The sequence below is a fragment of the Molossus molossus genome, unplaced genomic scaffold (assembly GCF_014108415.1).
Source record: "Molossus molossus isolate mMolMol1 unplaced genomic scaffold, mMolMol1.p scaffold_m16_p_19, whole genome shotgun sequence".
Taxonomy (NCBI): domain Eukaryota; kingdom Metazoa; phylum Chordata; class Mammalia; order Chiroptera; family Molossidae; genus Molossus; species Molossus molossus.
The window spans coordinates 15,008,168-15,035,008 of NW_023425354.1; the positions used below are offsets into that span (position 1 = coordinate 15,008,168).

Genomic DNA, 26,841 nt, shown 5'->3' on the forward strand with positions numbered 1-26,841 from the left:
TAAATTTATTTATTATAATATTTGTTTTTTTACCTAAAAAGAATTTATGGTAAAAATCATTTGGGAGAAAGAAGAATAATTTTTCAAACTGCTTGTCCTTTGCATTATTAAATACTATACACCTAGCTGAGAATTATTTGTAATCCAAAATAGACACTAATAGAAATAAATAGGATATTAACAAATGACCTGCAATATTTTAAAAATTATTTATTTCTTTAATCCTCACCCAAGGACCTGCTTAGAGACAGGAAGGGAGAGAAAGAGAAACTGATCAGTTGCTTTCTATATGTACTCCAACTGAGGATCGAACCCACAACCCAGGCATGTGCCATGACCAGGAATCAACCAGCAACCTTTTGGTGCACAGGACGACACTCAACCAACTGAGCCACTCTGGCCAGGCACCTGCAACATTTTTAGTAAATACTTAGGAATAACTGTTTCTGTTTTGTAAATAATTGTAAGATTCTTAAGGAAAGGAACATTATCTTATGCTATTCAAAAAATATATATTTTTAGCTGGGCTACTGTGGCTCAGGGGATTGAGTGTTGTCCCGTGTACTGATAGGTCCCGGTTCCATTCCCAGTCAGGGCACATGCCTGGGTTCTGGGCTTGATCCCCAGTAGGGGGCGTGCAGGAGGCAGCTGATTGATGTTTCTCATATCCATGTTTCTTCCTTTCTGTCTAAAAATTCAATAGAAACATATTTAAAATATATATATATATACACACACACACACATACACATTTTTAGTGTCCTCTCATTTTGGTGGGATTAACTATTTTACTGTTGCTGTAGTTCATATTTGGCAGGGCATGATTAAAGTGAAAAAATTAAAAAACGAGTAAAGTTCCAATGTCCAGCAAGCACATGAAAAGATACTCAGCATCATTAGCCATCAGAAAAATGCAAATCAAAGCCACAGTAATATCCCACTTCATACCCACTAGTACAGCTGTAATAAAAACATCAGATAATAACAAGTGCATATGGAAACTGGAACCCTTGTCCTTGTACACTGCCGTTGGGTTATAAAAATTGTGTGGCCTTTGGAAACTGTCTAGCGGTTCCTCAGAAGGTTAAACATAGTTACCATATGACCAAGCAATTCTACTTCTAAATATATACCCCAAAGAAATGAAAGTATGCCCTGGCTAGTTTGGCTCAGCGGTTAGAGTGTCGGACTGCGGTCCAGAGAGACCCGGGTTCGGTTCCCACTAAGGGCACATACCTTGGTTGCAGTTTGTCCCCGGCCCTGGTTGGGTCATGCGGGTGGCAGCCACTCGATGTGGCCCTTTCACGTCAATGTTTCTCTCTCTCTTTCTCTCCCTTCCACTCTATCTAAACAAAAAATGTCCTCGGGTGAGGATTAAAAAATAAAATAAAATAAAAAGAAATGAAAGTATATGCCACACAAAAGCTTGTACATGAATGTTCATAGAAGCATTATTCATAACATCCCAAAAATGGAAAGGACCCAAATGTTCATCAAACAGAATAAAATGTGGTATATACAGTACATACAGTGGAATATTATTCAGCAATGCAGAGAAATAAGTGCTGATGCATGCTACAACACGGATGAGCCTTGAAAACATTATGCTAAGGGAAAGAAGCCAGTTACAAAAGACCACATACAGTGATACCTCGGTTCTCGAACATAATTCGTTCCAGGAGGACGGTCGAGAACCAAATTGTTCGAGAACTGAAGCAATGAAACCCAATAGGAAATAATGGAACCTGGATTAATTCGTTCCAAGCCCCAGAAAATGCCTATTTACTGGCCTAATTTGTATATAATATGTAGAAAAACATAAGTCTCAACAAGAAATAAAAGTGTACAGTATGTCTAAGGGTTAAATTCAGTGTAAAGCGTGACTCTCTCCACAAAGCGTGACTCTCTCTCTGCACTCACACTGATGACGCAAGCAAGGTGCACTGGGCCGAATGAACGCCATTCGGCTCAACTCGGCTCATCTCGGAAGTTCGAGTTCCAAATATTTGTTCGGATTCCAAGACAAAAGTTTCTCGAATCTCCTGGTCGAATACCGATTTGGTCGAAATCCGAGGCGTTCGAGAACCGAGGTATCACTGTAGTATATGATTCTATTTCTATGAAATGTCCAGAATTGCAAATCTATAGGGACAGAAAGTAGATTTGTGAGTGGTTTTCTAGAACTGGGAGGGCTGGGTAGGGAGGATAAGAGGTGACTGCTAATTGGTATGGGCTTTCTTTTTGTGTGAAGAAAATGTTCTAAAATTGACTGTGGTGGTGATTTCACATATCTGCGCATATGCTAAAAACCACTGAATTGTACACTTTATTTTTTATTTTTATTTTTTATCCTCACCCGAGGACATTTTTCCATTTTTTGTTCAGATAGAGTGGGAGAGAGAGAGAGAGGAAGAGTGAGAGAGAAACATCGACGTGAAAGGGACACATCGAGTGGCTGCCACCCGCACAACCAACCAGGGCCCGGGACAAACTGCAACCAAGGTACATGCCCTTAGCGGGAACCGAACCCGGGTCTCTCTGTACTGCAGGCTGACGCTCCAACCGCGGAGCCAAACCGTCCAGGGTGAATTGTACACTTTAAATCACTGAATTGTGTGTTATGTAAAATATATCTCAATAAAATGGTTACCAAAAAAAGAAAGTGGTTTCAGAAACTACTTAAATGATGAAAGGAAGATTATATATAAAGAGCTAGAAGTAAGGAGTGAGCACCCCAGGCACCTGTGCCAGCTTGGAAGAAATCGTAGAAACGGGGACTGGATCATTAAAAAGGGATGTGGAAGGCACTTCTTTTAGGAATGGAAAGGAAGGATATAGGAATACATAGATATAAAAGATAGATCAGGTTGCTTTAGTGATTGGAAATGGCAGAGATTCTCTTTTAAGAGAATACTAGCCTGTAATTAATCAGAATTTGATGACTGACCTGAATTGCTAGATGACCTTTTATAAGTGAATCAGTGGCAGAAGAAATTAATGTTTGAAATATTTCTTGTCGGCATGTATTTAACAAAATAAAAATATGCTTTCTCTGTATCACCTTACTTTTAAAAATTAGTTTGTATTCTCTCAGGAAAATTTCGGGCTGATCCAGTGTCAAGAGTATTTGTCATTCTAGAGTAGAAGCATTTAGGTTTTTTAGATATTTTCAATTAAATATTAAAAGTATATGAATTTGAGTGTTCTAGAAATGTATAGATGGTAAAAAAAAAAAAAAAGCTATAATTTTATGACTGTCAAGAAAACAGAAAAATTGTGGGCATTTTTCTTTAATAAAAGGAATTATACAATAGAGTAATCATATCAGCCACAGAATCCTTAATTTTGCATTTGTTGTAATTCCAGCTTTCACACAGAAAAATTGTGTGCATGTGTGCACATGCTCAAATAAAAGAATCCCTTCAGGGGCACTATGTTGTTATGTATCAAGATATTCTCTTTTCTACTTTTCCCCCTCCCCCGCTCCCCTCCCTCGTTGTAAATTGGCTTATTAAAACTGGTTCACAAGCCTTCCTTTTTTCCCTTTGTGATTGCTTTGGTCTTGGATTTTCAGTGTAGGACTAAAAATTCAAGTCAGATTTCAGTTACTAGGATAATTTTCTTTGAATTTAAATTTTTCTAAGTAAATGCATAGATTTTTAATGAATCTGGTATTCAATGGATTTGCTTTAAATTTAGCTTGAGAGTTAATTTCATGATTGATTTATTAGCCCTTTGAAAGTAAAAAAAGTGGTATCTGTAGTTCATGAAGACTGAAAAACATCATCACATTTTGTTTAGCATCTTTTTAAAACCAATTAAAAGCTTTTCTAAAATGGATTGAACAGGAGAAAATAAAACATGTTCCCTAGGTCTTTATTTCAATCAAGTTTCCCTGTGTTCTGCAGGAGAAGAGATCGAGGGGGGATAGAAAAATTGAAAAGGACTGTCCCAGCAGGGAGCCACGCGGGAGAAAAGGGCTGCTCTGAGAACTCAGCAGCAGCAGCTAAGAAAGCTCCCAGCCTGCTTCATCTACATGCAGAGTCACACAAGGCATGGGGGCGCTCACCATCACCACAGAGGTTTCACATGTGCTCCCCTGCTGATTCCTGTGAAAAGCTAACAATTGGCTTGGAGGGTAAAAGACCACTGCAGTTCACCCTCCCTGAGCTGGACGTACAATTTGTCCAGTGTTAGGAAATGTCCGGCTTAGCAGTGAGAGGCTTGAAGACACCCCTCCTTCCAGTGAGAATCCTAAAGCCGGCTCTTTTACTTGATGACACTGGGGGCTCTTTTCAAGTTTCACAGATTTATGGAAGTTGAGGGGAATGTGCTTTTCACAATCAGGAGGGTGAGAGCCCCAGGAAGCTGCAGTAGTGAAGAGGTTAGGCCAGGTAAACCTACCCGCAACCTGCAGCACCAGTGACTTTATTATTTTCCTCATAGATTGCTTCTGGTGCCTTATTTTTGGAGTGGGGGTAGGGGTGAGGGTAGGGGCAGGAGAGACAGAATAAAGTGCCTGAAAAGGAACTCCTAGGGCTGTAAAATGACATGACTTCCCAGTTTCCTCAACAAGTGTGAGAGTAGTTAAGCCTATTGACCTGACTGCTTTAACACTAGGTTTACTTGACACTTTTGGGAATGAAATTAGAAGACCACATCTGTCTGTACCAGAAGAGCCTTGTAATTTATGGAGAACCATTCCTTGTTCGGTTCAGTGCTTCCCTACCTTTTGCAGATTGTGGCATATAGAAAATGATAACATTTGATGTTGTGCTTGGGTAAAGGTATGAGGCCACTCACTGGCCAGAGGTGCAGCCATCCCAGCCTTCCCAAGGACAGATAAGAATTGATATCTTGTAACTCATTTGCAGCATACCAGTTGGAAAATGTAAACTTTTACAAAAGAAGATCACTCCAGACTCATAGCATTATTATTGAAGAACTCATCTCTAAGAGAGTTTTAGCTAAAGTATAAAGTTGTTGAAAAAAATAACTTCCTGCCCTGGCCAGTGTGGCTGAGTTGGTTGGACATTGTCCTGTGCACTGAAAGGTCATTAGTTCGATTCCCAGTCAGGGCACGTGCCCAGGTTGCGGGTTTAGTCCCTAGTTGGGGTATGGACCAGAAGCAGCCAATCGATGTTTCTCTCTCTCTTTCTCTCTCTCTCTCTCTCTTCCTTCCTCTGTCTCTAAACAAAATAAAAATTTTAAAAATCAATAAAAACATTTTTTAATTAAAAAAAAAAACCACAGAAGCCCTGGCCGGTTTGGCTCAGTGGTTAGAGCGTCGGCCTGTGGTCCAGAGAGACCCGGGTTCGGTTCCCGCTAAGGGCATGTACCTCGGTTGCAGTTTGACCCCAGCCCTGGTTGGTTGTGCGGGTGGCAGCCACTCGATGTGTCCCTTTCACATCGATGTTTCTCTCTCTCTCTCTCTCTGTTCCTCTCTCTCCCTCCCACTCTACCTGAACAAAAAATGGAAAAATGTCCTCGAGTGAGGATAAATAAAAAAAAAAAACACACAAAACTTCCTCACTGCTCTGGCACCTAGGAATATTACCTAATAAGAAAGAAGTAAAGTTTAGAGCTGGGATGGGCATAACATGTGAACCAAAAAGAAACTATTAGTAAACCCCTGTTGAGAACTCAGACAGACGTATTTGTTTCTCCATGAGTTTCATTTTAACATTATTGGTCTCTAGACAGGATTGATTTTTATGTAATCCTTGTAACATCTTCGTACACTCTTGCTTCAGAAATATTATTAGGAAGTCTTGATAATATTAAGCAACTCTTCAAGCTTCAGGTTGCTTTAGCGAAATGAACAGATAATGGAAGAGACTCCAAATTGTGCAGGCCTAAACATGAGTATCTCCCCATCTATCTATTCAAAATTAACTCTGGCTAATGACTACAATATGACTCAATAAGATATATAACCACTTTAGGAAAGAGGTTTAGTCATTTTGCCAGACACATTAATCGTAATCACTGATGTAGTGGTGACTTTTGCATTGGGCTTCTTTTTTGGAAAAAAAAAAAAAAAATGTAGGATGCTTGGCAATTTAGTGGCCCAATTTTTCCATTTATTAAGTCAATGCATGAGATGGCTACAATATCTCATAAAATATACTTTGCTTAGTAGTAGATTGTCTTATAAAGTTCTGTGTAAATCACACTTATACATACACAGTCATGCACTACATGACAACTTTTTGGCCTATGACAGACGACATATCCTACAGTGGCCCCATAAGACTGTAATGGAGCTGAAACTTTCCTATTGCCTAGTGACATAGCTAAGTAGTAGCACAGTGCATTACTCATGTATTTGTAATGATGCTGGTATAAACAAACCTACTGTGCTGCTAGTTGTATAAAGTATGCACATACAATTACAGTTGTAGGCTCTACCATCTAGGTTTGTGTAACTATACTCTGTGATGTTCATGTACCAACAAAATTGCCTAATGATACATTTCTCAGAACATATCTCCATCATTAGTTGGCCCATGACCGTATATGTAGAATAATTTCAAATACATTAAAAAACAGTAAAAGAAATTTGATGAATCCTTTTATAAATATAGCTACAGATATTTGCTGACCAAAACCATGTTTTCATAACGGGGTTTTTTGGTAGAGCGCATCTATAATAGGTATTTATGAATATAAGAAAATTATAAGACATATATGTCATTTTCAGATAACTCAAGATTAAATACCTAAATTTTAATCATCAGAGAAATTCTAATGGTTCTGAGATAGAATGTTCTCTCAGAATGTTTTTATCTAGCCTCATTGCCTTAACTACATTACTGTGACATGATACTAGAAAAGTGTTGATTAAAGAATTCCATGGTGCCATGAATCTAGTTATGAGTACCATCTCTGCAGAACTTAGTCTTTAAAAAAAAAATCCTTACCCAAGAATATTTTTTCATTGATTTTTTTTTTTCAGATGGTGTAGAAAGAAGGGGGGAGAGAGAGAGAGACATTGATATGAGAGAGACATCTATTGGTTACCTTCCGCATGACCCCAGCCAGGACCAGGGATCAAACCCTCAGCTCTTTGGTCTTTGGGCTGATGCTCTAACTGCTGAGCCGAACTGGTCAGGGCAGAACTTATTCTTTGTATTGGGCTTGGAGTCAGAAAACCTGAGTTTGGGTTTTATCTCAGTCATCTTCTGACTATATAACCTTAACCTTTGTGTCTATTTCTTCATGGAGATAATTCCTCCTGCCTTACCTACCCCATGGAGGGCCAACTAAGATAATATATAGTGAAGTTCTCTGTAAACCTGTGGACTACACAGATGTAAGGTATAAAGCATGGAATTACTGAAAAGTAGGAGTATACCATTGTCCACAGAGAATGCCATTTGTAAACAACTGATTTATAGAGTCTTATCCCCAGATATTTAAAAAGGAAATGGATATTTGTCCTGCTTGATTTGATTCCCATTGCTTGGGCCCAGTGGTTGGCATCTAAAATTTTATTTCCTCCTGTTTTGTTGCTGTTCCAAAGTTCTTAGAGGATTTAGTATTTTGTAGAAACTGTTGTGTGGAACTAGAAACGTATTTTCCTTTTTTTTTTTTTTTTTTAGGAAAGAGGTGACTTTAGATAGTTTGCAGAACCTTTAGCTTATAAGATAGGAAAGCTAAAGCATGTAACAACTATATATAGCAAATTTTTCATGGAAACTTTTGAGTGTCCAGGTACAACTTACCTCATTTGCAATACTGGAAAAAGAAATGGGGACACCCTGCTTCTCCATCTCTCATTGCTGAGATTTAGAAGCTTCCAAAGACTCTGACCTCGGGATTGGGGATCCCAGGAAAAATGAAGTAGAGACAAATTTCAGAACTCAACAGGGTAAGGAGTGTAGGGGGAGCCCACACTGTGAGATTTCTAAGGACACTACCTCAGCCTTCAGGGACTGGCCCACCTACTTGCTTTTTCCTTGCAACCACCTGTTAACTTGTAACCAAATTTCCCCCTTTCTCCTAATTCAAAGTGGAACAGAATAGCATTTCACAGCTCCTCTCCTCAAAATAAAGTACACTGAGCTTTGGAGATTCCCTAGGGTTTGTGCTGCATGGCACGACAGATTTTGGGTAAGAAGAACCAATAAGAGGAACCTTACAAAGGTGGACCCTTAGAAAGGGTCCAGAACACTCTATCAATATTTCTGATAGTTATTGGAATGACGATGGAATCAGGCCTTGACCTTTTTAAGACACTACTTGGTCTGTAACCACATCTTCATCGTGACAATCCTACATACCTTCACATTGGGGAGTGGAAAGAGTGCTTTTCACAAGGAAGGCTCCAGACAGTCAGCATGGCCCTCCCTCCTCCTCACTCCCCTTCTCTCCCCCCTCTCCTCTCTCTCCCTCTCCCTCTCTCTCTTTCTGTCTTTCTCTCTCCCTATTTAGGCTATGTAGATGATAGTATTTGTTGAATGGATATTCTGAAGACGGTGGTTCTTAACTACACATAGAACTGGGCATTGGCAGTATAAATAGCACAGGAGTTAGAATGCAAAGACTTGAATTTGAATCCAGTCTACTCACTCCTGAGCCTCAGTTTTCTCATTTGTAAAATAGGAACAGTAGTAATATTTAAGCTGGGAGAATTAAATAAGATACATGTTTATTGTAGTCCTTTGTAAACTGCAAAGCACAGCTCAGTTAATAGTTTATTATTCACTTCAAAGAAAACTCTGACACTATCTTTCCTCACACACACAAAAATACCTAAAACCAACAAAGTGACCAACCTCATCAAAGAAGCTAATCTCCATAGGCTACTGCTAATGAAACCAGCCCTAGAGATATCAGCATAGCAGCTTTCTTTATTCCTCTAGCTGCCAGCCATCTTGCTCCTGCAGACCCAGCCTTAGCCAGCCCTGGAGCAAGCGGAAGAAGGGTAACAATGGGAAAGGAGGACAGGGAGAAATACCAAGTGACAGCAGTCTAGTATTTCTCTATCTTAAAGGCAACTGCTGTGACCTAGATGGTAGACTTATAGGTGATTTTTAAAATATTTTATTCCTGTATTTTATAAATTTTCTATAATAAGAATTTAAAATAAAACAGCGTATATACTATTATTTTCATTTTTAACCTAGCATAATTGTCGAAATTCTTTCATTCCAATCCTTCCAACTGATTTGCTGTGTGACTAACAGTTAAGTGAATCTACCTTCATCTCTAAGCTTGTCAATGTATAATATGTTTTTTAACCTTATTTTTTCTTTTATGGTTGATTTAATTTAAGGTCTAGCCTGTAAGACATCCTGTGGTCTTGAGAGTAGAGTGTGAAAGTGCCTAATGACTCTCACAGTTGTCCTTAGAAACCTACCAGGCATTCAGCTCAGTGCTGTGCTCCTAGTCTGAACTTACCACAGTTGAATCCAGTGTGACTAAGGTTGACTAAGATGGATGGTGACAGTTGTACTAAGTTTCATGGAAGGGAGATGGGAAGTTTCTTTTCCATCCAAAAATATTACTTTTGACAGGCAAGTCTGAAATATTACCTTAAGGAATGTATGCTTTTACCAGGATGTGCATTTGTTTCACTATAGAAATACGAAGATGAATAAGATGTTTGCCTGCCCTCAAAGAGCTCATAATCCAGGACCATATGTTCAGTTGCGCAGTTTGTGTAAACATCCAGCCCACACCCTGCTCACCAAGCTGACAGTCTGGTGTGGGGCTGAATCTGCCCTGAGTAGGGTTGCCAGACTTAGTAGATATGAATATAGGGTGCCCAGTTAAATTCAAATTTCGGATAGACATCAAATAATTGTTTAGTGTAAGCATAGCCCCATTCAATGTTTGGGACATATACTCAGGGCTCTGTCTAGCAACCCTATCCCCGAGGAAGAGAGAAAGGAGTGCCTTTTTACTCATACACAGTGCTGAGCCTCTGGGGGTTAGGGGCAAGGGTGGTTCCGTGCTCCCAGATGACTGCTTTTTTTCTAATTCATCCACAGAGGAGGGGTATTTCTTTCTAATTCATACAGAGACTAACTGGTGTCCGTGACACAATCCAGTGAGGAGAAATGTGTAAACATGATGTATGTAGTTAGGTTTTATAAGTTACGTGAGTTTCAGTGGAATATAAAGGAAAGTATGGTCCATTTTACCTGAGAAAATCTGCAAACATTTCACAAATAGTAGTTCTTGATGTTGGTCTTGAAAGACGAGTAAAAGGGACATTTCTCAGGGTCATTGTGCCATGCTCAGGAGCTCCAGCTCTGCAGCAGTGGGGAGAGACAGTGAAGAATGTGCTATGCCAGGATCAGCAGGCTAATTATTTACATTCTGACTGATACTCGGGAACTTAAGGATGTGTTTCATGTACAGTTACTTATCTTGGGCTTCATATGGCATATTCAGTTTCACTGGAGGGAAGAATAGGAATTCATAAGAAATCAAAGGCTCATTTTCTCCAAGTGACTGAATCTTAACCTCTTTAAACCAATTGTTATACTTTAGCTTTTTTCATTTTATTTTTATTGAATTTTTGGGGTGACATTAGTTAATAACATTATATAGGTTTCAGGTGTACAATTCTATACTGTACCATCTATATAGCATAGTGCGTGTTCACGCCACTTTAGCCTTTTTTTAAGGAAAAAGTTGCACCCAGCCGGTATGGCTCAGTGATTGAGCATCGACCCATGCACCAAGAGGTTACTGTTCAATTCCCAGTCAGGACATGCCCAAGTTGTGGGCCAAATCCACAGTGGGGGCATGCAGGAGGCAGCCAATTGATGTTCTCTCTCATTGATGTTTCTCTCTCTCTCTCCCTTCCTCTCTCTCTAAAAAAAATCAATAAAGAAAAATAAATTTCTTTTAAAAAGGAAAAAATTGCCATATATATCTTTGGTGTCTAAAGCAAAGTATTATAAACACTGTGTTAATGAATAAGGATCATCATTACAAACCATAACCACATGGGTTAGTAATATCATGAGTGACAGCAAGAACTATTAGGATGTGTAAGACTGCCACGGTAGTCATTAAGTAGGCCCAATGTACCCTGTTTTTGTCTAGTCCTGTTTTAAATTTTTGTACCTGTTCTTGCTTTTAATGGTTTTGTTATCAGCTGTTACTTGCAGAATCCAATTGCATTGTATTAGTTCCTGCCCTCTCTTCTAATTTGCTGCTTCTGGTCATCTGTGAACCAGAAGCAACCACCAGAACTCGTGAGTTGTTTGTCAAGTAAGAGTAAGTAGGCTATGCTGAGAGCTGGAGAGGCTTTTCTATGAGCAGGGCCACATTATGACTTCTGTGGGTCCCTTTCTCCGTTTAAAATTTTTTTAAGTTTTATTTTCCAACTGTTGGTATTTAAAACTTTTTCTTCAACCTGAAAGTTTTGTGTTTTTTTTCTGATTTTAAAGAAAGAATATTTTTGTTGTCCCCTCAAAGTGTTATGGGCCCTTGCCACTGTGCCCACTGTGTCTGATGGATAAGTTGGCACTGCCTATGAGTAAAGTCACTTGTGTTTTGTTTTCTGTCCTAGATGTTACAGGACTTATGCTTATTTCTTGTTTCTTGAGTGTGTTCTGGATAGTTGATGTTGTCCAGCAAATTTGCCTCCAGATAAGTGAAGTAGTGTTACTGCCCATGTTGAATCCATGTTCTGAAAGGCTGGGGCCTGAAGGAGTAAACTGCATTGTGTAGGGTTAAATGAGGGCAGAGTATGGAGAGAAGGCAAGTTTTGAAATATCTTGAACATAAGAGATCATTGCAGGCTGTTAGAAAACTCTGGAAAGCATTTTAATAAAGAGGAATGTTATGGATAAAAACCACAGAGGTAGCCCTGGCTGATGTGGCTCAGTTGATTGGGCGTCATCCCTTGCACCAAAAGGGTGCAGGTTCGATTCCAGGTCAGGGAGCACATGCCTGGGTTGCAGCTTGATCCCTGATAGGGGGCATGCAGGAACCAGCCAATCAGTGTTTCTCTCTCACACTGATGTTTCTCTCTCTTCCGTCATCTCCCTCTAAAAATTTTTTTTAATCAATAAAAATATATATTTTTTAGTCACAGAGGTAGAAATTAAATAGAAAGGAAGAAGAAAATTGACTTGATAGAGCAGAGGGGTCCTTTAAGGTCTTATCAAACAAGCTGAGAGAAGTAGGGAAGATCTCTGGGTGTAAGGTCAAGGGATTTGGATTAATCGGTAGTCATTTTAGTTAAGTTTCTAATGAGCGAACACATCTACAAAACTTTGGTACTAAGAATGCTAAGAGTCCAACTTTATTTTCTTTATTTAACCTTTTCTCCTCAGCTCGGAGGTCATAATTTCTAGGTAATATATCTAACCTAACTAACTCATAATTAAGGTTCAGCTATTGCTGATATGAGTTAAAAAGTACACAAATAAGAACAGTGGACAGCAAAGCATAATGGATATTAGTGAGGCTTGAACTCAGTTTCAGCTCCCTCCTGGATATAAAAGCTTTCTCAGCTACAAAATAACCTGAAGAGGGAGACGGCAAGAACTAAGTAATGTTTAAGGGCCACTCCAAGTGTAAAATCTGATGACTCAGGGTCTTTTTCACAAATTGGTACTAAAATATTCTTTAATATTACAAAGTGGGCTGCTCACTTATAGTAATTATTCACAATTATTTGAGGTGAAGTTTCTCATTTTGTAGCCAATCCATGAATGCCCCTCCTATTGTCCTCTGCCCTACTTGCAATAGTTGCAAAGACAGTAGACTAAGAATTTGCTTCAGGGTAAAATCTAATGGAGAGTTTAAGTGTAGTTGTCTGCCTGGTTGTAGCATGATTTATTTGAAACATCCTTCCTTTGGTATTCAACTTAAACATTTAACTACAAAAAAGAAAAAGAAAAAAAGAAGTTGCAGACATTTGAGCATGAGAAATCAGAAATGCATGCAGGATATGCAGAGGCCCCATTCCTCTCCTTTCTATCCAAACTCCTCATTGTTTGTATTGGTAGTCAGTTTTTCCCCCTGGTTTGGGAAACCAAGAGTTGCAGGAGATGCGTAATAATATTTATCTCACTAGCTTAAGTTAATGTCCTCTGATGAATCTTATTTTTTCTCTGTTGGAATCTGTATTAACTATTGATTGATCAATTAATTAACTAAAAGAAAAGAGATATGACAGCCTTTGCATAGACTTACATTGTAAATGAGGCATACATGCCATTCATTTTAGAATTTTTTCTTTAAAACTTGTTATCATGCCCGGCTGGTGTGGCTCAGTGGTTGAGCTTTGATCCATGCACCAAGAGGTCACTGGTTCAATTCCCGGTCAGGGCACATGCCCAGGTTGTAGAACCAATCCCCAGTGGGGGGCATGCGGGAGGGGGCTGATCAATGTTCTCTGTCATTGATGTTTCTATCTCTCTCTCTAAAAATTAAAAATTAAAAAAAATTAAACTTCTTGTCATGGCATTCAACACTTGGGGCTTAGAGTATATTATCCTGTTGAACACTTGGTACTAATGTGCATTTTTTCAGGGGCAGAAGAGAGAACATAACAAAGAAGAAGTGATTTGCTAGAAACCTACACTGAGATCACCATTCATTCATTCAACACTAGTTTATTAACTTCTGTGTACGAGGCTAGCCCTGAATACATCAATAAAACCAAACAGAAATCCTGTCCTTATAAAGGAAGATTAGCAATAAATTCAGTAGATAAGTAAAGGCAGTAAATGAGTAAAGTCTTTAGTATGTTAAAAGGTGATTCGTACTGTGAGGGGAACATCAGAATAAAGGAAGATGAGGAAGGGAGGATTGCAGTTTTAAATGAGGCTGTTGTGGGAGGTGGGGGAGGGTGGCTCTGTTGGAAAGGTGACATTCAAGCAACACCTTGACTTTGAGGGAGAGAACCGTGTGGATATATGAGGGAAGAGCATTCTAGGCAGAAAGAACACAGGAGTCTTCTGTATGCTAGACATGCTGTGCTAAGAACTGCCAGGACATAGATGAAGAAAACATGGTTCCTACCCCCCAGAGGGAGTTGACAGACTAGAAACGAGGTTCAGACTTGCGAATAAACGCAGTGATAAAGTTGTACTAGCATTATGTTAGGTAGAATTTTTTTTAAAGGTCTCTATTAAAATAATACAAACTAAGTAAAAATATGAGAAATTATTCCCATTTCAAGAATGAAGCTAGGCTCAGTGATGGACTAAAACACCTCATACCAGGAAAGTGTTTTCACACCCTTTGCCCTGAACTGATTGTTCCCTCAGAAGTCTCTGCCTCTTGCTGAGGCCCCTCACTCTCACCCCTGCCAAGACTCCTTGTGAGGGGTGTTTGATCTTTAGCTTCAGGCCTCGTCTGGGCCTCACTGTAACCCTGGTTAAGCTGAAGATTGGTGCTCTCATCTTCCCTAACACAGTGGATCTTGGCCCTCTGGGAGAATGTGCTCTCTCGCTATCTTTTGCTGCTAGTGCCCTGTGTTGTTGGGAAGAGAGGAATTCTCAGACGCCCCACTGCTCGCCCAGCGGACCTACTGTTATGGACTCCTGACACCCTAGACAGGGCGAGTTTTCAGGGTCCCCTCAAGACCATTTGTTCAAACTCTCACTTCCTTTCATTCTTGCCTCCTCTGACAGTAATGGCAAAGACCCCTCCCCCAAGCATTCTTCACCTCCTGCTCTACTCTGACAAGTAGGTATGATTTTTAATCCAATTTTTATGGTTGAGGAGGAGACAAGTCCTGAGAAGTTAAATAATCTAGCCAGAATCACACAGCTATGAATGATGGACCCTGTACTTTTCCTATTGCATCAAGCCACCACCTATCCATCAGGGGACTTGCCTCTCCTCCCTTGCTTTCTGCCAGCCCAAGGTTTGCATTAAAAAAAGATGCCACAGCCCTGGTCAATTTGGCTCAGCGGTTAGAGCGTCGGCCCGCAGACCGAAGAGTCAAGTGTTCGATTCCAGTCAAGGGCACGTACCTCGGTTGCAGTTCAGTCCTCAGCCCTGGTCAGGGTCATGTGGGAAGCAACCAATCATTGTGTCTCTCTCACATCGATGCCTCTCTCTCTCTCTCTCTCTCTCTCTCTCTCCCCCCCCCCCCTTCCTACCCTGTGTGAAAATAAATGGAAAAATATCCTCGAGGATATTTTCTGTAAAACACAAACTAACTAAAAGGATGCCATATATGTGAAGTATTGGTGAAAGGTGCAGACAACCCTCCTGGCATGCTTACTCTTGGAACTGGCATGTAATTAGTACAGCAGCTTTCTCACTGGCCACTAGACCATCCTGCATGTAGCTGCCAGGTTGATCTTTCTCTTCATCACAGTTCTTCCTCAAGAACCTTCTTTAGTTTCCTGTTGCTTTTCATACTAAATCTCCTTCCTTATTATAGCATTCTGAGTTTCCCTTTTATTGGCTGCCCACTCCCCATCTCTTTAAAGAGACTTCATTACCAGCCCTTAGTGCCCTGGCTCAGCTGCCTCCACCACCCACATAGGATTCAGTAGCATTAGAGACCCGTCCCTTCTCCAGGGCCTCCTCTTTGTCAATGTCTCCACAGTCCTTCAGGAGTCTTCCTAGATGACCCCACGCCAAAGAAACTGTCCCCATATGCTGTGTCCCCACAGACATTATGACTTTGTATTTACTGGTGTGTTACTTGGTAGTGGTCCCTGAATATTTTTTTGCTCTTTCCAGCTAAATTATAATCACTTTTAAGACACAAACCATATCTCATAATTCCATAAGTACTTGAATGGAAAAAAAGTTCTTGTTAATGGTCTGATCAACTAATCTATTGGATCTTTCAGTTACTGGGTTTATATTCTTAATATTCTGAAATTTTTCACTCATGTTTACAAAACCCTCAAATTCTAACAATCAGAAAATAAAACTTAAGACACCCCCAGCACACAGCAGTTTGGAGTTGCACTTTTAAACTCACTTCTTAATCCATTTCAGAGTCTCCAATTGTTCACAGTTAATTCTTCTTACCAAGAGTGTATTACACTTGCTCAGCATTGAATGATATGGAAAGAATGGCCTTTCTTTACTGCATAACTGACTTTACTTTTGTTCACAGGTTAAAATCAGCCCTTCCATTTCACTGCAGTATTATATTGGTGGCATTTTTATTTAAGAAGAAAAAAAGCTTTCTTCCATATGAACTTTTGTTACAAATCAGTTTATTGGGGCCAATCAATGGGCAGGACCTGTGAAAGGGTGTGGATTATCTGGTTAGGCCTTTGTGTGGCAAAAGGCTTAGATACTGCTTAGTACTTGGCTCATTCTTCATCATGTAAAAGAATTGTTTTTTTTTTTTTTTTTTGAAGGATCAACACCTGACTGAGCCGTGCCTTTTTCATGGTAATGTTTTCACCTGAGTTGCTTCTTATGGCACTAAGAATTAGTTAACTAATACTTATTTAACCTTGGAACAATGTTTATCATAATCCGATTGGCAGATAGTCATTTTATTTAGTCCTTTTCTTTATTGCACCAGGACCAACAAATCTCAGTAAAGAGTATGCTGGGAACAATTTTTTTCCAAATGCTGTCTCTCTACTTTTTTCTTCCCATCAAGGGACATGTTTCGGTGCTATGGACTTGAGACTAGTAGCCACACACTAACAAGTTGTATTTACGCTCTTGGGTTGAGCTCTACTTTTATTTTTAGAGCTGGCCTTCCTGTTTTACGCTGCTGGCAGTTTTTCCTCCAAACGTCTCCAGTGTGACTTATTATATTAATATGTTCGGAGCTGCTTTTTCATGATAAAGCTTTCTCATGCACATTACTCCACTAATTAATATACAAAATGATCCAGCACAATTTAATTATTTCGTAATTTTTTTGGTGTTTTCGTAAAGATGATGCTTTACAAGTCAAGGCCTGAACTTGCCTGGGTCGTGACCTCTCTGCAGTGTTTGCAGTCTTGTTAAACAAGAAGAAAAGCAAAACATAAATTAGCATCTCTATTATAAGTTGCTCTACATTTCCCAGTCTTTCAACACTCTGAAGAGCACAGTCATTGTTAGCCTAGGAGAAAGGTTCACTAGGAAAATGGCAGTTCTAGCTTCTGGAATGAGTAAGAAGCTTCTTCCTCAATGCCATTCTTCCAGAGCCAACAATGTCCTCCGTGACAGAGGAGGAGGGTGAGGGAGTTTGAATGATGGGCTATGGAACATTAAAAACCTAAGGAAAAAAGAGAAATACCACTTAACCTTTAAATGTAATGAGGATGTTCCAACCTGTGTGGCCTTTGGCATCCATTAGCCTTCAGAAATATATTTCTAAGTTTACTACTAGACTTTAGTGTTGAAAAATACCTGGAGTGGAGTATAAAAGCACCACTTTCCTGTTATAGTAGACATTTGTAAGTCTTGTGTGTTCATAATTACCCCAGCATCCCAGTTTTTGTTTTTGTTATTTTGCCTTTGGACTTACATATTTCTGCTCCTTCTGCCTTGGAATGTCCTTCCCCTTCATCGTCCTAATCAGCCTACTCATTTCTTAACACTCAGCTCAGGAATTACCTCCTCCAGAGAAAAGATGTTCCTCTGTTTCATGTTCTGCCCCCCCGCCCTCCCGTCTACCATGACATCCTGTGATAACATCTCTACCTTTCCATATTGTATTGTAGTGATCTCTTTTGTATCACTACAAAAGCTTTTTTTTTTCTTAAATAAAAATGCCACCAATATAATACTGCAGTGAAATGGAAGGGTTGATACAAGGTTTCTTCCATATTCATCTAGAAGTTTGGTAAAGCTCTGTTGACAATGTGTTTGATTTGTAGCTACTTGATTTCTTCACTAATTATAATAATTACCCTTCCATCTGAATACATCACAGGTATACACATCTATCCCATAGTCTTTGCACAGTCATCATGTCTGATATGCCAGTCACTAATTCTACCAGAAGATCTCAACTTTGACATGCCTTTGTTTATGTTGGTACATTATCCATTCTTGGCACAGTAGATGGACAAAAAAATGAGTAAGACTGAGACAGGCTAGCATGTCTTATTGACAGTAGTAGTATAATATTTACAAAACCCAAATTGAAATTGTTTTTGCCTCTGTTCTTCAATTTCTTAACATCTTTTCCTACATTTATTTTAATTTCCACATATTTATTTATTTATTTATTTAATCCTCACCCGAGGACATTTTTCCATTTTTTGTTCAGATAGAGCGGGAGGGAGAGAGAGGAAGCGAGAAAGAGAGAGACATCGATGTGAAAGGACACATCGAGTGGCTGCCACCTGCACGACCAACCAGGGCCGGGGACAAACTGTAACCGAGGTACGTGCCCTTAGCGGGAACCGAACCCGGGTCTCTCTGTACTGCAGGCTGATGCTCCAACTGCTGAGCCAAACCGGCCAGGGCTCCATATTTATTTTAACATCCTGATTTTCTAATATCTGTAAATAGGTTCAGTAACTATATTAGATTTATCTGTGGAATTAGTGTGTATAAATATAGTGACATACATTTAAAATTTATTCCTCTTTCATTTCCAAGTAAATTTTTTTTGTGTGTGTGTATTTTTCTTCATGAAAACAAAGCAGTATACAATTTTAGATTCTGGATCTAGTTTCCATTCCTGGCTCTGTCTTTTATTAGTTATCTGACCTTGAACAAATTACTTATTTCCATGAGACTGAATAGCTTCATCAGTAAAATAGAGATAATGCTAATACTTAATTCTCGGGATTATAATGAACATTAAATGAGAGATTGCTCTACAGAGGTACCATACTGCAAATGGGATAAATGAAGGTCTCTACATTGAGCAGTGAGATATTCAGACCCATCTCTCCATCTACTTCCAGTACACTGGAAACTAGGCTTCAGAGCCCTCAGGAAGGAGATTGGAAGAGTCTTCTCTGGGAAAAAATGTATACATCCTGACCTTTTAGGAACCCCCAAATAATCAGCCAAATCTTATCTGATCATCTTCACCTGTAATGAAGGACTCAGACTCAGAGCTCACAGTTACTACTTTAACTCTTAATTGTGATTAGTCATTAAATAAAGACCACACTCTTGAGGAAAGCCTCCAATGAACAAATAGGAAAAAATAAACTCAGAGGAAACAGAGACAAAGAAAAGAAGAAACATTTTTAAAATCTATAGTATTCAGAGATCTAAAATTAGGTATTGTATCCATGAAATATAATAGGATGTAATAAAAAAAGATTCAAGAAACAAGAAAGAGCTCTTAGAAATAAAAAAATATTATAGAAAGATTAATATAAAGGTTGGAAGATAAACTTGATGCTAACCTAAAAGTATTAGAGAAGGGGGGGGGGAACGAGCAAAAAAATAAAATTATTAGTAGACCAGTACCCAACTAATGGAGGTTCAGGAGTACTAGAGGGGCGCACAGGGGAAAGAAAATGAACAGAAGGAACCTCAAAGAATTTCCTAGGACTGAATGATTGGAGTTTCCAGTTTAGAAAAGACTCGTCTAATGCCAGCAAAATTAGTAAAGAATGACTTATCACAAGGTACATAATTTTGAAATTACAGAACATAGGGATAAATAAAAGACTCCTTTAAAATTATATTGTTTAAAAAGAAATTAGAAATAGAGTCAGAAAATCAGAATGGCATCAGTCTTCCAACCAGCAACACTGAAAATTAAAAGACAAGGAGCAGTGCCTTCAAAATGCTAACCTTGTTCTCTATATCTAGCCAAACTATCTAGTATGAAGCGTGTGTACAGTATTAAGGGTAGACTAAAGGCATTTCCAGGCATTCAAATAAATGTTTAAATTTTTACCTCTCATATACCAAACTTTCTCAGGAAGCTTTCAAAGTATATGCACCATGGGAAAGAGAGAATAAATGAAGAAAAAGGAAGGCTAGGAAATGGGGGTTATAACAGAAGGGAAGGGAAAGTTCTAAAACTGCAGCTGCGGAGCAGGCCTAGAGAGCAGTTCAGATTAAGCTCTAAGAACAGGGGACTTCAGGATGGGATGTCTTCAATAAATAAATAAATAAATACAACTTTAGAATTTCCTAACATGTTTCAGTGTGTTGAAAGGATATTCATGGTCGTGTGTGTTTGGAGATGAACTTATGATAGGTACCTGGCAAACAAAGCAAAGGGGTGAAACGGCAATTAACTCGTTTAATAACAACAACATGGTGCCCAAGAAAGGAAATTAATAGTATACTGCATGGCTTGGCTATCAATCGCATTTATATAGTCATAATAAATACTGAATACAGATTTAACCAAAGACTGTGAAATAACTATATTGAAATGATGAGAAAGCGATAAGGGAAGAGGTGGAATGAGTGCAAAATTAATATTAAATAACCATCTTCCATAATAGTAAATCAGTAAGTAATATTTAAAGCTGAAAACAAAATTCTTAAAATAGTAGCATAACCTTGTTATTTAAAGATAAGGAAGTAAGTACCAGAAAAAAAAGCTAAGAGAATTAAAAATGGTTGCTTCTGGAGACAGGCAATCAGGAATGGTGGCAAAATCCCGGTATAGTTTTTAAACTTTTTCTTGGTATATTTTGGAGTTGGAAATAAAAATGAAACTTAAAATATTAGACAATTGTGCACCATGCCTTTCACAGTTGTGTTACATAGAGTAAAATATTATTATTACCCATCCTTCTAAAAATCATAATAAAATTTTGCTATGTGGGTGATACAGACTTTTCATTCATTCATTTATTCTTTTTTTTTTTCCAGTTCCCTACACATATACCATGTTGGCTGTGAAAAATTAATTACAAACATGTACTGAAATGTCTTGTCTGTCTCCCAGATTTACTGAGCCATTATTTTATTGATATGAATGAGAAGAAAGAATTGTTGCCTCTTTCTGAATCATGTTCTGAAGAATGTGTTGCTCTTTTTGTCATGTTGATTTTTCTATTTTAATTTCAAGAGGAAAATTCTGAGTTTTTTATTGCCTAATCATTTGCATTTCTGCAATTAAATAAATGGGTATTGTTCAGGCTTACTCTAGTTTTCCAATCCGTTTTCTCCTGTGCATTTTAACATGCTTTCTCTCTGCGATCAGGGCCGCAAGCTTCTTATCATTGGGACCACTAGCCGAAAAGATGTCCTTCAGGAGATGGAAATGCTCACCGCTTTCAGCACCACCATCCATGTGCCCAATATTGCCACAGGAGAGCAGCTCTTGGAAGCCTTGGAGGTGAAAATGAATAAATGGATTTGCTTACTGTTTATAAGAAAGGAGTTGAGGCTGGAAATAATGCTAAGGGGCGCCAGACATCACACCTGATGTTTAGTTTCTATGTTAACCTAGAATATGGGACCTGGCCTATACCTTCCATTGTTTTCAGGAATTAGAGGAAGGAGAGATGAATATAAATGAGAGTGAATTTCCCACTTCTCCGTGTAGGCAGCACACAAACCACCAGGAATGAGTGACTCTGCCCTGCATGAGTGATGCACATGGATTGCCCTGACCAGAAATGTGGGGTGAGGGCAGAGGCTTAAGGCAGTCACTGTAGAAAAATCAGTTATTTGTGGTAGCTTTCAGCTCATTTACTTGTATTTATTTAATAAATTGGAACAATGATTAAAACCTTAGGAACTTCAAATAAGCTACAGAAGTAAAAGGAACTCTTTATGAATAAGTTCATTATACGGAAATTTTTTCTATATTTTTGAGGATGACAGTCTTTAAAAAAAAGAAATCCTGCCCTGGCCGGTTTTTCTCAGTGGTTAGAGCATCGGCCTGCGGTCTGGAGAGATCCGGGTTCGGTTCCCGCTAAGGGCACGTACCTCGGTTGCAGTTTGTCCCCCGCCCTGGTTAGGTCGTGCGGGTGGCAGCCACTCGATGTGTCCCTTTCACGTCGATGTTTCTCTCTCTCTCTCTCCCTCCCACTCTATCTGAACCAAAAACAAAAAAATGTCCTCAGGTGAGGATTAAAAAAAAGAGAAATCCTTCATTAAACTTTTGATTAATATCAATGTGTACAAGTGACTTGATGAGATCTGTTAGAAAATATTATCTAGTGAGTTGTTCAACAGTGTTGAAGGCTCCTTAAAATTCTCAGGACCCATAAAATTGGGGCATACTCCCAACAAAATAGAAATTATTTATATGATAAATGACTCCAGGTTACCTGCTTGAGCAGCTTTTGTGCTGGAGCTGGGTAAGAGAATCACATTTAGTCCACTTTGACACACACACATCGATCCTAGAAAGGAATGTTAAAAAATTTTAACTGATATTTATTAATGGTGGAGCTACTTTTCCCCCCAGCAAATGCACCTCTAAATTATAATGGAGGCCTATAGGAAAACATGACTTAAGGCACCAATTTTTCAATTTCACAATTATTCCTAATGGGGTTAGGAAAGTCAGGTTAGATTTTAAAATAGGAGAGAATCCTGTCAACTTGAACCAATCAGCTGATCCTAATCATTGTTCTTTTACCTATAAATGTGAAAGTAACCATTGTTGACTCAGTATAACAGTGCTTTCATTACTTTTTCTGTTTTTGTAGCTTTTGGGCAACTTCAAGGATAAGGAACGCTCCACAATTGCACAGCAAATAAAAGACAAGAAGGTCTGGATAGGAATCAAGAAGCTGCTAATGTTGATCGAGATGTCCCTGCAGGTAAGTTGCTTCCTTCTCCATATGATTGCAGATACAGAAGCTTCATGATATGCCTAGAGATTTTATAATTCCTTTTGCCAAAGTTTTAATTTGTAATTTTCTTATATTATTTTCAAACTCAAGTTGACATTAGTAACCTGAGAGCAAACAATAATTTATCGGTACTTTTCTTTCCCACTTCTTAAAATTCAAAAGTAGAACAAAAGATAATAAAGTTATGTTAAGTTTTAATTTTGGGAGTCACTAGATCATAGAACTAGAAAGGACTTCAAAGAGCAATTGTTCTGCTGCCCCTCATTTTAGAGATGAGGGTGCTCAATGTCCTACAGGTTGTCAGTGAGTTATCTAAGGTAATAGCCAATTGATGGAGGGGGGATGATGTTGTTCATCAGAGGTCAGGAAGCTACTGCACATGCACCAAAAGGGGTCTGGGAGACTGTTTTAAGGGACAAAGTAACTGAGTTGTGCAGATTAGACTTGGGCTCTGTATATTTTCCCCTGGCCTGGGCTCCTAAAAATATCGTGCAAACTACTTGTAGGGCTAAGCACCCTAGAAAACTGAGCCCCCAGCTGTTGCCTGGGCAAAGACAGGTGAAACTTCTTGGGACTTTCTCACGTCCACTGGCAACTTACCTTTCCTCTTTTTGAAACTCCATCACTCCACGTACCTGTGTCTAATGCTTATCTAGTTAGATAATAAATGTATCCTTACCAAGTTCTGTAAGTTTAGGGACCTTAGCTGTCACTCACTATTGAATCCACAACCCCTGGAACAGAGCCATACACATAGTTGTGCTTAGTAAGCTTTTGTTGAGTGAATCTCTCCTAGGTCCTAGGCTACATTCTGAGCATATGTGTTACTGCTTAGTCTGCCACTTGATCAGTGTGAGCGGTGGGTGGCAGAGGTGAAGTTTCGGTTACAACTGAAATAGGCTCTTGGACCACTAACAGATTGGAAACATGAAGTGAATGCTTTTTAATCTTTGCTGGTAAATTTATTTTAAAATAAAATTGTGGTTTTCGGAAACGTAAAGTTTAATCTATTGAACTTTCAGCTAGACTATCTTTAAGCCAATTTATTTATTTCCCATTTTGAGCAGTAAGTTAAAGTTACAGACTGATCACTTTGCTTAGGATTTTTCTTTGTAAAAGTGCATATACAGATGTATTGGCTCTTTCCTTGGAAAAAGATAAACCTGTCAGATAGTCAGCTCAACTCTTCATTTTTTTTAGTTTAAGCACAATTTTTTTCAATAATTGCATAGAAGAAACTATGTGAGTTTTTCTCCTAGCCCCGACCCCCTTCCTCTTGCTTTTATGCCTGCAGGTCAGTGATCAAGTTAATGCCTCTTGTGTATGTGGGGCAGAAAGTGAGAGTGGGGCACTCAGGCCTAATCTTCAGCGACTGACATTTCATAGGCCTCTGAGTCTGAACCCCTTCATGTCAAATGGATTTTGTGCAGCTGAGTGAATTCTCTTTAGATCTGCCTTAGAGAGACTGAGCCTAAGTGAAGAGGCACGTAGTCTAGCAGAATATAAGTCATGTTACCTCTCTGTTCACTATACACAATTCTGTTAAAACTTGCACAGTGCCGAGGATCTGCTCTGACTGGATGTCACCTGAGGGAATAAAGTCATTTATCTAGATTACTTTTTTCTTCCCTTTCTCTCGACTTTTAATTCCATAGCTACAGGCAAGTCAGTAAGTCGTTGCTCACACATATTAAATATATTTAATGGGCAAAGACCTGCAAGTACTGACTACAACTGAGCTCCAGCCAGTTCCATTTTTTTTAAAGAAGTTGACAATTGATTCATATGTAATTCTATTCCCAAAGAAGAAAAATGTTTCTTTTGTTAGCTATTCACACTTTTTCTTAGTCCTTTGTAGTCTGACCTCTTAACTTTGATACATTTGAAACTTCTGTGCGATGTTTTTCTGGGATAGAAGAGATCTTTAAAAAAAAAAAAAAAAGGTAGTTAGAGGGGGAATGCAAGTGCACATTCACCCACAGCTGCACCAAGCATTTGAAAGCTGCTCCTGGAGGGCAGGGAGTTCCCTCTTGGGAAACAGACTCCTGCCCTGGAACATTTTTTAAAAGTTAGGTGTGTTTCTTACAATAAAAATTCATCTTAAGGAATTAAAGATGTTCTTAATGACCATTTTTTAGATAACTTCACATCTCTGGTGGACCAATGAAAATAGAATATAAACAAGTTAGTATAAATGTGAATATAAAATGAAAATTAATAATTAATAATAACAACCTGAACCTAGAACCTGAAGCAAAACTCCTCCATCTTTTCTTAGACTCACGACAGCGTTCTCATCTAGACTTGGATTATCCAGAGATCATGTCAGAAGAGTCAGCCCCTCTCCACTTTTCTCGTTTCAACACTATTTTTTTTTATTGATTGTAAAGAAGAAACCATGGAAGGGGAGACCAAGGCTAAGAACTCATAAGCTATTTTTTAGTTGTTTAATCAACATCAATTGGTTTCTTCAAGTTTGGTCTCCCCTTTATGCTTTAGATGAGTCCTATGAATTGGATGCCATTTGAGCCCCATGAATGGCCACCGTCTGGTCTCACACTGGTCCTCTCAGCATGCTGCCTCCTCACACAGCACTGGCTAAGGGAGCGCGCAGCTGAGGTGCCTGAGAAGGGCCAACTGGGTCATTTGGAACCTCGAATACAGTAATTCTCTATGCTAGGACATCCCAGTCACCTCTCTTGAGCGGTGCAATTTGCTTTCCTGTATATCAGAATACTGGTCAAGGAACAGGTAGCACATTTCTGTGACTTAGTAGAGCACTGATGAAAGTATGAAGTTCAGCATTTACTTGGCATGAAGTAAGTGCATGGTTATTAGAAGGTACCATTAACCCGTTGTCTTTATTTCTTCTGACGTATTTAGATGGATCCTGAATACCGTGTGAGAAAATTCTTGGCTCTCTTAAGAGAAGAAGGAGCGTAAGTATGTACACTTAAAGACAGTCAACCAGACTTAACCACTCTTAAATCCCAGTGCCTCTTCTACCAGTTGCTCTACAGTACATATAATTTCAAATGAACCTTTCTTGGACAACTTTGTTTCCATTTATAGAATTCTTCCCTACATTGTAGGTCTGAGAGACCAAGCAAGGGAATTGGTTGTACTGTTGGTCTACGCTCTCCCTGTTCTGCTTTGCAAAACTTCCTTGTCACAATGCAGGAAAAAATTCAATCGTGCATATTTTTTGGAACCTGCTTTTAAATGCACGGAGCTCTGACCATTTTCCTCTGTGACATACTCATCTAATAGCAAATGCATGGTGAAGATTGTAGAAAAGCCTTTAAGAAGCTTTTAGTGATTTTGTGATGAATGGCTTTTTGCAAACCCTAATCTGTTTTTTGTTTGGGCTATTTCTTTTTCAGTAGCCCCCTTGACTTTGAAAATGGACTATTTGCAAACATACAGTGACCAAGGGAAATGACCAAGGTAAAGATGTCCTAGGATCTTCACTGGATTTACTCAAGACCATAATGAAGTGAACTGTTCCTTGCCTTCAACACATGCTCATTCTGCATGATGAGTGCAATAAAACTCCCTTCCTTGTGCTTATCAAAATATTCCACTATTTTATGGAAGGTACAAACTTGCTTTAGAATGCCGTGCTTACCTTTCTGTGCAAGCTAAGCTGATTCCTTCATCCTCAGTCTGTGGGGGATATACTGTACTTGTGAACACTACACATTTTAAGCTCCCTACTACCCCCACCACCCAGAGACTCTGAATAAATGTGATGATGTTGCAAGACAACACTTGGCCTATTAGAAGGAAGACTTCCTCCAGGTAAACCAGGAACAGTGAGGGGCCACAGGGATTATCTTACAACTTTCTATGCTAGCACTGCAGGTAATTGGTCATTTGGTTCAAGTTCTCCCAGAAAACTGGTTATTACCTTTGCCTAAAGAATCAGGGCTTTGAATTTCTAAGATGCTGTTCTCAGTCATTTTCCAAGTTGCAATCAGGATATCTTTCTTAATAGAAAGTCAGAGTATTACTGTGTTGACTATAACATCCCCTTAATGTAACTAATGTCCTCTGTGGTAAGAGATATGTTGATCATTACCACCTGATAGTTGTTAAAAACTAGTGAAAGATGTAAGGGAAAAGTCTACACCCTTAAAAAGAAAGGAGTCATTAAAATAAAGTAATTTAGCCCTGGCTGGTTTTGCTCAGTGGTTAG

General features: G+C 39.0%; 1 protein-coding gene across 5 annotated transcripts in view; it reads left to right on the top strand.

Annotated features, from left to right (window-relative positions):
• Positions 1 to 26,823, top strand: part of NSF (N-ethylmaleimide sensitive factor, vesicle fusing ATPase) — a 141,880-nt gene extending 115,057 nt beyond the window's left edge. For 2 of the 5 annotated variants that reach the window (XM_036268033.1, XM_036268032.1), the window contains exons 18-21: positions 21,038 to 21,172; positions 22,497 to 22,610; positions 25,527 to 25,582; positions 26,027 to 26,281. In XM_036268033.1, the coding sequence (XP_036123926.1) occupies positions 21,038 to 21,172; positions 22,497 to 22,610; positions 25,527 to 25,582; positions 26,027 to 26,072 (351 nt within the window). In that variant the 3' untranslated portion in view covers positions 26,073 to 26,281. Of the gene's footprint in view, positions 1 to 21,037; positions 21,173 to 22,496; positions 22,611 to 25,526; positions 25,587 to 26,026 lie in introns of all 5 variants that reach the window. The other 3 variants (XM_036268034.1, XM_036268031.1, XM_036268035.1) reach the window with 3 other exon arrangements.
• The last annotated feature ends 18 nt before the right edge of the window (positions 26,824 to 26,841 follow it).